Source organism: Cyprinus carpio, chromosome B17, assembly GCF_018340385.1.
Source record: "Cyprinus carpio isolate SPL01 chromosome B17, ASM1834038v1, whole genome shotgun sequence".
NCBI lineage: Eukaryota > Metazoa > Chordata > Actinopteri > Cypriniformes > Cyprinidae > Cyprinus > Cyprinus carpio.
The window spans coordinates 13486420-13498870 of NC_056613.1; the positions used below are offsets into that span (position 1 = coordinate 13486420).

Genomic DNA, 12451 nt, shown 5'->3' on the forward strand with positions numbered 1-12451 from the left:
TAAGCCAAACCAAAAATGATCAGAATAATCATCAAAACCTTGATTTATTTTTTATCATTTATGAATAGTTTACATTTATAATATGGGCAATTGTGGTTTTAAATTTCACTTGTTTATCCAACAGCTATAGCAAAAATATGTAAACTATGATAAGAATAGAATCACTTATGTTATTCTAATTTCAGGCAGTTTTGAACTATACTGTAGGTATCTGAAACCAACATACAAAACAACTGAAGCCGACTCAAGAGCTGTATAGTTACTGAGACACAACCACATTAATGTACAGTAATGTTAAAGACACCATATTATTCAAATAATTACCTTTATTGTTCAATTGCCATTCTCATTTATGTTACAGAGGTAAACATTTAGGGGGAATCTTAGATACAGCAGTGCTACACCTGCCAAGAGCTGTCACCTCCACACACACACACACACACACACACACACACACACACACACACACTCCCATCCAGCACGGTCATCTCCACCAGACTTAGAGCAGATAAACCATTATTTCCACACACCAAACACGTCTGCTTGCAAAAGATCTGCATCCGTGTTGATCCAGGTGCCATGGCTCTTGAAATCTGCCCACTCAAATCAGCAGCAATGAAACTCGGTGGTCAGACAGCAGAATGTCTACTGGAACTCTAGAAATCTCTGTCGAATGACAAAGAAACTCTAGAAGTCAAATATGGCTACAACTTCTGCAACTCTAGATTGTCCTTGCTGAGCTGAGTGAAGAATAGCTGGATCTGTCTTAGAGGCGGAGGCGTTAGGCTGGGGTATGAAGAGATGTCTTCCAGTGACATCCCTTCCGTATGGCTGTAGAGGAATCCATCTCTCTGATCATCAAACATTATGATGGCCTGTACACTCATAATACATGCTTTGAGCTTAGTTACTCTCCACATAGAAAAAAAGTTCATTAAAAGAAATACTCACTCACTGAGATCAACACGTTAATCAAATCAGAGAAATGCAAATGTTCAGTTAGAGTCGGTACAATTTCAATAAATGCTGTTACAGTGAAGCTGCCACATAAACATTACAAACCTGTAAGAGCCACATTCAATATCTGCCAGTAAAATGGTACGTCAAAATGTGCTTTACCAGTCAGTGTTGAATATTTAAGGATTTCCTGGCACCAAAAGAACCAAATGGCCATTTAAAAGTCTAAATAAAACATTTCCCTATAATATTCCTGTAAAATCCACTTTAAACTGAAAAAAAAAAAAAAAACAGAGAAGATTTTTACAGTACGCTTATTTCAACAAACCCTGAACTCTGCAGTATTTCTGTGCATTTCTATTTATACATGTAATAATTAATAAACACCATCCTGTCCGTCGCTTGCCAAGTATGGCTCACGGGACTAAGGCTCCATCACAAAGGCTTATTTTCTGAATAACAAATGGTTTTAAAATAAGAAACCTGAAACTTTTAAATCTTCTTTTCATCTGTCATTATGTAGGCTGTACTATTGTACCGGCCCGCTCTCGTATTGCAGGTGTGCTTCCAGAACTTCAGTGTATTAGTGTTTCCATCTGAAAAACAAGGTCAGAGTGGTTCTACACTGATTAAGACCTTAGAGTCAGTTTGAATGTTATAATGTTATTGAACATCACATGATCACGGAATCATGATACAAAGGGTTACAACCCTTTGGACTCTTCATAATCTTAATTAAAAGATAGTCTTACACACCTATTGTCCATGATCATGGATGAAACTGTTAGAATTGCATCACAATGGAACATCCATCTAGGATATAGATATTATAATCTTCTACAGCAGGTTCTCACGATCCAGCAGGGTCCTGAACACTCCGGTGCGCCAACATTCAGGCAATTTAAAATACCCTGCTTGAATGAACCTGCATAGAAACTCCATGTAGGCTTCATAGAGCCGTCTTTAGGGAAAACCAAAAGTAGTTACTCCATACAGTACAGCATGTACAGTACAGTACAGTACATCTACAGATGTAAGGGAAAGACAGTTTCCTGTATTTGGCAGCTGTATGAAGCTGAATAGTCCAATATACAAAAATAGGGTTTTAGAAAATTTCAAACAACAACATGAATAACAATATTACTAATAATGACAACAGCGGTCATAAATAAAGTCCACGCCCAAACGGCGTGTCATACAAAAGTCTAGCAGACGTATAAAGTGTCTGTCAGTACTGAAGAAAAGTTGCGTCAGTGCTGAGGTGAGTTTGGTTCAAGGTGATGGAGATTGTGTGTTTGTGTTAGAGCCCTGGTCTGCTACTGCGTGCCGTCGAACCGCCTCTGTTGTGGGAACGTGCTGGAACAGACACTAGGTGTGTAGTGATAGAGAGAGAGACAAAGTGTGAACACTGTGTTCATGCATTTAAAGGTAATTTTATATTCTTAGTGGTTGCTTTCTCACCAAAATGTTTACATTTTATGCTAAATCCAGTCATGTCAGTATCTTATATATATTCAAGATGAGTTTCTAAATGCAAACACAGGTATTTGTAGTGCAAATGTACTGCAAGTCTGTAGGGAATATTTCCTGTGAGATCTGTGTAAGGTTTAGGAAGTTCCATCTTAAGAAAAAGTTTAGACTTTTAGCACTCATTTTAGTTAGAGCATGGTACTTAATGATTAATCATAGACGTTAAATAATAAATTGATAATAAATCAGAATAATAAATGACTTCCTTTCTACATTTCACACTTTCATCATTATTCTTAAAGTAAAAAATTATGTAATATTCATAAATATAAAGTACTAAGAAGAGGCACATATGAGAAGCCCAAGCATATAAATCTTATTACAGTGCATGCAAAGCTTCTGATATTTCCTATAATATTTTTCTTTTCCACATTTTTATGCAATTAATTCTGCTAAAACAAACTTAATTTCAATATCTGTTTAATTTGTTTTTATATATATTTATAATTAACAATCTAACTGACAGCATTAGCATGCAACATTGTTATTTGGCTGCTTTCTAGCATTTACATTATCGTTCAGAATTTTAGGGTCGGTATGGTTTTTATTGGGGTCAGTATGAACACTTTTATTTAGCAAGGATGCATTAAACTGATCAAAAGTGACAGCAAACACTTTAACATTCTTACAAAATGCTTCTATTTCAAATAAATTCTGTTCTTTTGAACGTTCTATTAAATCAAAGAGTCTGAAAAATAAAAACACAATAACAATATAATATAATATATTGTTTCCACAATAATATTAAGCAGCACAATTGTTGGTAATGTGACACTGAAGACTGAAGTAGTGTAATGGCTTTGCCATCACAGAAGTAAATTACATTTTAAAATATATTGTAACAGAAAATATTCATTTTAAATTGTAATAGTATTTCACAATATTGCTGTTTTTAAATGCATTTTCTTGTAAATAAATGCAGCCTTGGTGAGTATAAGAGACTTCTTTTAGAAGCATTAAAAAAAAATCATACCATCCCAAAATATTTGAACAGCAGAGTATTTGCATATTTAATTGTCATTGATTCGACTGAATTGTCAATTTGATATCAACTTAAATATTAATAGCCACATTCACACTGCAAATAAAGTTTACATAGAACAAAAAACTAGTGCTAGTGTTTCCTTCAAGAAATACAAATCTACCATAGTTTCTAATGACAAAATACGATTATGTTTTTCTGTACAGTCATTATTTTTTACCTTAAATTTAAAAATCAAGCAAAAAAGCTCATTAAAACAGATTCTCACTGACCTGGGGGCGGAGCTTTTGCATCTTGCTCCTCCTCATGCTCGATGGGGAAGTGGCCAAGGGGATGATGGGAAAATGAGTCTATGAAGGAGGAGCTGCTGATGCCCAAACTGATTCCAGTCACACCAATTCCCAGAGAATCTGCACTCACACACCCAAATACAGTCAATGGGGGAATTTATAGAATTATAATGTTCATCTGTATGTTCCATGTGTGTTTGTATGCACCCACCAACACCAGCAGACGCTCTGCCAGTTCGTCCCTGCCCGATGCTGTCTATTCCAGTGAATGAACGGCGATAAGGGGTGTCTGACTGCAAAGATTGTTTTGCCATGATCAGTACACACATAAATAAAAACACACGATGAGAGTCAGGATGAAGTTTATGTAATGTATACAGATGTGCGGGAGATATTCACCCTAAAGGTGTGTGTGGTGTTTGGTCTGGAAAACACATCCAGCAGGTGCAGTTTGTCTCTGGGCTGCAGACTGACACCCTCGTCGGTCACTGCACTGTGCGCACGACTCGAGGAGCCTCTTTGCTTCTACAAACAGGTGAGTTATCATAGTTAACTAACATTAAAACCATTAAAAAAAAACATTTTTGTTATTTGAAATAAAATAAACATTAACTAACATTAAAATAATAGTTACATTTATATTAAAATTACATTTATGCATATTCTCATTTCTCATACGATATAAATCTGTTAAATGTATTTGATTACATAAATAAAAAAAATACACACGTGTGCAAAAAACAATTACAGAAAAAATAAATTAGAACAATTGTGTATAAAATAAATATAATGAAAAGATTTCTGAACATTAAATCAGTATATTGCAATGATTTCTGAATGATCATGTGACACTTAAAACTGGAGTAACGCATGCTGAATATGTAGCTTTTGCCACTAAATTATATATTCAAATAGAAAACAGTTCATTTAAAATGTAATAATATTTCACCAAATTACTGTTTTTACTGTATTTTTCATCAAATAAATGAATTATTGATAAGAGACTTCTTTCAAAAACAATAAAGAAACTCTTACTGATCCCAAAAATTTGAACAGAAGTGTATGTACTTCTAAACAAAATAATTTTCTTAGCAGATATACACATTTGCAATTTACAAATTGAAATTTTTTCCCTTCCAGAAACAACTTAAAATATTGATGACCCATCTCATGAAACTACTAAACATAATAATGTCTGGTTGTGTGTTAAAAGCACCTGCATAAGCCGAGAGTGCTGTCCGGAGTATGTGTGGTCTGCGTCTCCTGTGCCAATGGGAGGGAGGAGTGTGTTTCTACTGAGAGGCATTGGAGGTGAGGCCAAACGATCACTGGCGGTCGTCCTAAAACACACACGGACACACGCTATTGCAAGAGAGAATCTTTTTCTCTCTTTTCAGAAAACAAAGAAGTACAAGAGTTGAAATGAATGGTGCTCTTACAATCTTGTGCCTCTAACCACCTCTTCCATGGAGCCAGTTGTGATGGGCTGTGTTACACTGGATGTCAATGGCATTAGAGTGCGAGGGGGCGGGTTCCGTCGCCGTGCCGACTGAGGGGGGCGGGTCAAAGAGGAGGTGCTTTGTTCCAATGCACGACGGGGCCGAGGTTTACTGGTAGGAAACAAACATAAACCTTCTCCACTAAACACCTACTCCCATAAAAACAAATATACAAAAAAATAAAGATAGTATTATTCAAATAAAAAATCCATCAATAAAAAAAGCCCATGCAGAAACAAAAAATAGCTGCATGTAAAAAGAATTGATGTTCTGCCAGAGTGTGGTCTGAATAAAAAGACAAAGTACTGCAAAATAACACAAAGACAATAAATAGACAAGTTTTTTGTTTTGTCTTTGCTGGTTGCATGCAAAAACAATCGATACAACCACTTTAGGCTGTCACATGAGCAAATATAAGCTGGTTCTTGTTATGAATTGATTAAAAAAATAAGAATTCTCTCTTTTTTTTAACTTTCTATAAAATATATTAAAATAGGAAATATTATTATTTAGATAGAGCTCGACCGATGTATCGGTTTTGTCGATTAATCGGTACCTGCCGAACTATTGGTTATCTGTAAAAATCCATGTCGATAGTTTTATAGTATAGTACTATATAGTAAAGCACTATTTTATAGTAAAGCACTATTTTAGTTTTCGTTCAGTACCCATTTTAAAACTATCAGTTGATTAATCGGTATGGGGTAGTGTGGTCCAACCTAGCTATCGTTATAGGTAAAATCCAATATCGGTCGAGCTCTAATATTATTGCATTCCTGTTTTTAATTCAAATAAATTAAAAATTGTATTTTGTTCAAATAAATGCAGCGTTGGTGAGTATAAGAGACCTTAAAAAAATTAACAATAGTGATTAATAGTGTATTTATAAAAATAAAAAAAATTAAATTGTTAGAATTTTTATAATTTTTAAGTGATCAATCAATTTATTTTTAAAAAGGTTGAATTTATTGTGTTATTAAGAAACATAAAACAGCTTTTTGAATATATCCTGGATATTGTATATTTGCTTGTTTTTTTGTTTTTTTCTATGGGCGGCACTAGTGGGTTTTCTCCCATACCTTGTTGAATGTACTGAGAAAATACTACAGTATATCAGCTGACCTCTAGTTTAGACCAATGTCTGCAACAACAGAACACTAAACTACAGTGCTAAATATACACAGTACAATTTGTAAAGGTTGTGTTTATTTTTTCTGCAGTGTTCATACTGAGCTATTCGGTCCAGTGTTCCCAGGTTCCTTTGCTGCAGTGGAATGCCATGTATCATGATGAGGTCATTGAGATTGTGATGAGCAACCGTTGCACCTACAGGTACTCGACTGGTCTGTGTGAACAGAGACAGAGAGAAGCAGGAAAGAGAAAAAGTTAAGCAAATTCGTGTTTTCATTTTATTGTCATATAATGCCCAAGTCTGTATATCTCAGTAATTAAAAAAAAAAAAAATCAGAATATGTGTACATTTACAGCAAAAATGAAAGCAAATCTGTACAGCATGCGATGACGTGTAAAACAGACAAAAAGACACTGGGAAAAAACTAAACAAACAGAACAGAAACAAAACTAAGAGTGGGAACAAGCATTATAAACACCTCCACAAGATTAAAAATGAAAGCAAGCTTAAAATAAAGTCAGGCAGTTTAAAAGGATGTTAAAAAAAGTGGCCAGCGAGTTGTGTTTTAAAAAAACAAAGATGAGTGTTTAGGAGAAAGAGAGAGAAACTAGTCCACAGATGCTCGCCCTCACTATTTAAGTGTTGTTATCAGGGTAGAGTTACATACTGTCGATGACTTTCTCTGCTTTTTGGATTTCCGTCTTGACTTGTGCTTTGAACCTAATGACTTTGAGCTCTTTGGAAAGAAAATGAAGGGAAGGGATAGAAATAGAGAGGTATAGAAAGAGAAAGGAAGAATACAGATGACAGATGGATGATAGGACAGAAAGGCAGAAACAGGGACACAGAGGAAAACACAGAAAAAAGGAGGTAAAAAGTTAATGAATCAAAAGCCTGGGAAAAAGCCGGAAAGACAAATGCTGACAGCAGTGAAATACAGCATTTGTGTGTATTTTTGAGTATGTACGTGTGTAAAGACAGAGAGGACACAGAGCAGTGAAGATCTCTTCACAATGACTAAGCATATACACAGAATTCCCACAGCTTCAGACAAATTCATTTCTTTCAGTTGTTAACAATTTCTGGGTAGTAGTGGGTAAGTTTTTTACATAATTTTATAACTAAATATAAATAGTTTAGAGCAAAGGATACATTTTTGGGGCAGTATTTGATGCAAAACATGTCCATGTTTTGTTTACTTATTTATTTGAATTTTATTAATGCATAAGGGACTTTACGTGGTGCAGTTTCTTTTGGTTATTTTTATTATTTTATTCATTTTTTCCCCTTTATGACTTAATTTTAAATTGTACTGTCGTGTGGCAAATTAATTACTAAAAAGTACAAAAATTCCAAGTTATCACAATTAATATTGCATGCATTGTATAAAAACTCAAATAGTTTTGGATGCAGTACTGCAACTTCCCTCAAGCTTTTCTTGTCAACTACCCATCTACTACACACATGTGACGATTAATTTAGATTCTCAACGACTTTTCCAAGATCGTGGGAATCCTGTCAATTTATTTTGGAGGATATCATCAAGCAGATGGCAGGGGATGGGAGAGTTACAGATATCTGAAATCAGTGAGATGGGATTTCAGATGAAATCAATGTTGCATCCATCTGTCACAGAAGGAAAAGTAGGAACCCTTCTGTTCTACAAGCATTTGACTAACCTGAGCCTGCAAGCTGGCTGTGAGCTGTTGTGTTCTGGTCTGTGACAGTGGAGGAAGCACTGTTGAGACATTGGACAGCAGCAGAAAAGGATTCTGGGTATCAAGGCAGGCAGGGCTGAGGGCCACGGTATTCTTCTCATCATCTGATGGATAGAGAAGTTAACAGAGAGATTATTCTTCATCTTGACATGGCTCTCTGAAATCCTTAATTCAGCCAAACACAACACGCTGCTTTCAAAAATAATTACCCTAAACTCTATATTTCTCTTAATCACTGCCTGGGGCTCTGAACCGGTTCAAGGAACAAAAACGAAATGTTGCGCACCAGTTGCGTGATCTCATAGAGAGCAAATATACCTTTCACAGCACATTTCAGAAGAAAAAAACGCAACTTATATTTCTGAAAATATGTTCATTACAACTTTTATTTATAAGATTTACATATAACAACTGGTTCCCTGCTTTATTACAGCAAAACGTCTTGTGATTAAAGTACTGAGCCGCTGCCATGGAGCAGCTCTTATGTTATTAAATTAAAGATGATGTACCATAGAGCAAAAAAATGAACAATGGAAGTAACAAAAACTTGTAGAATCCATTTAAATGTGCATAAATTAGTGTGAAAATAACTGAAGGAAATATCTATTTGCTAAATGAACTAAGCCAACTAACATATTTTCTTTTAGTTTCTGTACCCAATATTTTTTTAAATTACAAATGGAATGAAAATACAGGTATCGGTAATCAGTATCGGCAAGTACCTAAAATTAAAGTTTGGACTAGTTCTGGAAAAAGTGGTATCAGTGCATCTCTACAATGTACAGTCTTTTTTACAAATTTACATTTTTACAAAATGAACTCCTTCAGGGTGATGCCCTGATAATGTGCACTATCCCCTATATATTGTTTTAACGCACAAGAATATAAATCAGAATTTGTTAATATTTTTTTTGATTATGTAAACATAATGTAAAGGCATTAACCTCACTGCCGTAACCAGATTAAAATCTGCATTCATATTTTTTTGATGTTGCTAAACATACACTACCATTCCAAAGTTTTGAGTCAGTATATTTTTTTAAGAATTTTTTTTTTCAACATTGATGCATTAAATTGACCAAAAGACATAAAAAAGACTTTTACAGTATTACAAAAAAAAAAATTCAAATAGATGCTGTTCTTTTGAACTTTCTATTCATCAAAGATTCCTGACAACATATACAAAAAAATTACATAATAAATCTTGGTTAGACTTAATTCTAAGGTGTTCTTGTTACAGTGTAATTATATATTTAAGTACTGAGTAATAATAATTAACTACATGTACTTACTATATGGTTAGGGTTTGGTTTAGGGTTACTTGCATGTAATTATGCATAATTTCTTATTATTAGAATAGTAAGTACATGCAACATGTAACAAGGACACCTCAAAATAAAAAGTTACTGAAATCTTTTTTTTTTTTGCTAAACAAATATACAAGTATTTGAAAATTCATCCTACCTGACACAAAACCCTCCCAATGCCTACGTACAAGCTCCTCCATCCAGCCAATGAGCTCACACCACACGTCATCAAACAGCAGATCAAGCACCGCCTCCCGACGACAGCGATAAGGCGAGACAGGGGGCAGCCAGCGCCTCCGCCGTCTGTTCACATACTGACGTTCCCATTCCTCGTCCCTAGATAAACACACATATCATTCATCATACAAAAATATCAGAAACATATCAGACAAATGATGTTTAATAACAAACTCCTATTTGTCACACACAAACAAACTCACAGATCCCTGCAATCAAAGGCGAGATACTCTTCTATCAGCCCCTCGGCCTCAATCACCCTGGGCAACTCTTCTCCATTGATACTACTGGGCATGGCATGAGGGTGGGTCACCTCCAAAGTGGGCCGACACAAAACTGCCCTCCGACCCTGCACATACAACCTGCCACACACACACAGAATGGCATGAAAAATAGGCTTTATAGAACACTAATGATTTCATACACACACATCCACAACCCCCAGATGACTCACTCATTAGTTTTCTCATTGCTCTGGCCGCCACTGGAGGGGATGGGCGCATGAGCTGGTGTGGCGTACCACTGGAATCCTTCATCTGTAGGACACACCAGCTGTGTTCCCAGGATCCTGTCACACACAAATGCCCCAAACAGGTTTAATATCCAGAGACTGGGCTGCATGATAAAAGTTAAACGTATAATCACAATTATTTCCTCAAAAATCTACTTCGTTGTTGCTGAATGAAATCCAATACTGCTTTTAGGTGCTAATTCTGGATAAATAATTAGCGGGCAAGTACTGTAGATGATTACTGTATTCAATTAACTGAGAGATGCAGAAATCATGATCGTGATTAAAACAAGAGTAATTCTGCAGCCCTAACCAGAGACTACGAAGGCGTCACTGATGTTCACAGATCTGAGTGTGTCCATGTGTGTGAGTGCGTACCGTAGATGAGGGAACCGTGAAGCCCACTCTTGACACTCTTCCTGCAGGCCTTTGAGCTGTGTTTCACACTTCCTCTCATACAACAGCTCTTCAATCTCTTCAAACATCTGCTGGACCTGCCTTGAGGCAGCTTTATCAAATTCCTACAGGGAAAAGAGAGAAAGAAAGAGGGGAAAATGAGAGGAATTTGAACCTGTCAGTAGCCCATTTTGAACACGCTGTGTAAAGTTAATAACTAGAAAGCATCTTGTGTGAACGGCCCCTTAGAATTCAAGTCTTGACTCACATCGTAGCCCCACGAGAAGACAGAGCTGTGTTCTGTAGAGATGCCAGTTCCCGTGTAACTATGGATACCAGACCAAGACTGAGCTGTGTCATCTGTGGTGAGTGTCTGACATCCTGATCTGACGGATGACGCAGAGGACTCCTCAGACCTAGAAAGAGAGAGTGCGAGTGTGAACGTCAGATTGGAAAGAGTGAATATTATGCGACAATTCACACGATATACTCAGCGATGAAAGCATGTCCGATTAATACATACCTGTACAGACACACACTGTACCTGTCACTCACCTGCTGTATGAGGACATGTCCTCCTGTAGATCATGCAGGAGTCTGGAAGGATGCACAGTATCATCATCTGCCTCCTCTGGAAGAGGATGCTGGTCCAGACAGCTGCGGGACAAACCACGACTACCAAAACCAGCCGAGAGAGAGGAAGAGCATTCACTACTACTAAAATCTTTATACTGATCGATCAGTCAATCTATCAATAGATCTGTCCTTCTATCCACCCAAGTTTTTTTCTATCTATCTATCTATCTATCTATCTATCTATCTATCTGTCTGTCTGTCTAAGGATCAATACAAAGATTCTTTCTATTTGATTATTTATCTATCTACCAAATAACTGGATTGATAACCTGACTATCTATCTATGGTTCGATTTAAAAATCAGTCTGTCTCTCTATTAATGGATAAAACCAAATATCTATCTATCAGTCCACATTAGTGGGTTGGCTTCCTATGAAACTAAGATACCAAAAATGCAGTCTAAGTAGGCAGCTTGTGATCGTGTCTGTGATTTATACGCACATCTCGAGGCTGTGGGATACAGGCCGGCGGCTGTATCGGGAAATCATCCTCCTGAAGCGGTTACAGGCGCATCGCCTCCATCAAGCCTGTGATCCGACTCCGAGCCTCCTGTGTCCGGACAGGGCCGCTGCACCACCGCTGCTGCTCTCTCATGCTTCACAAACAGTCGGACCCTCACAGACTGGATCACAGCTGTGCTGACAGGAAAAAGGTGTAACGTTAGTACCCAGCACTAAGCTGGGCCGAACCTGATCTATCAAACCTTGTGTGGACTGGAGGAGAGTAACGTTAAAGAGTCCGCGAACATAAAACAAAAATCCGATTATTCCACCATATCGTCGACTGATTTATTAGGAAGGCTTTAATGGACAGAAAAGCAGTTGTATTCTTCATCCATCCATGATTATCTACTGAACAACAATAGCAAGACTGTCATGGAGACCAAGGTGCTCGCGCCCACTGATTTGTGGGAAGTGAAGTTTTGAACGTGGTTTGCCATCATGACGTGTACACTGCTCTCTAGTGCATGGGAGTATTATGTTATATTATTATGTCATATATTATATTGTTTTGAGTAATTAAAGGAGTACACACGGGAGTAATTATTTGTGCTTAACAGGTCAGTATATATTGGTCTATGCAATATATATATATATATATATATATATATATATATATATATATATATATATAAATAAATGTGTGTGTGTGTGTGTGTATATATATATATATATATATATATATATATATATATATATATATATATATAATTCAATTATATCATTTACACTTCAAAATGAAAGCAATAGCATCAT

General features: G+C 36.3%; 1 protein-coding gene across 1 annotated transcript; it reads right to left on the minus strand.

Moving 5' to 3' along the window:
- Positions 1-306: 306 nt before the first annotated feature.
- fam149b1 (family with sequence similarity 149 member B1) lies at positions 307-12115 on the minus strand. The gene is made up of 16 exons (XM_042742374.1): positions 11637-12115; positions 11115-11234; positions 10828-10975; positions 10542-10684; positions 10107-10220; positions 9856-10014; positions 9573-9751; positions 8070-8212; positions 7058-7126; positions 6446-6603; positions 5199-5399; positions 4976-5099; positions 4159-4284; positions 3971-4052; positions 3742-3879; positions 307-2325 (listed from the first exon to the last, which is right to left on the minus strand). The coding sequence occupies exons 1-16, from the start codon at positions 11681-11683 to the stop codon at positions 2258-2260; spliced, it is 2019 nt and encodes a 672-aa protein (XP_042598308.1). The 5' UTR covers positions 11684-12115; the 3' UTR covers positions 307-2257.
- Positions 12116-12451: the final 336 nt, after the last annotated feature.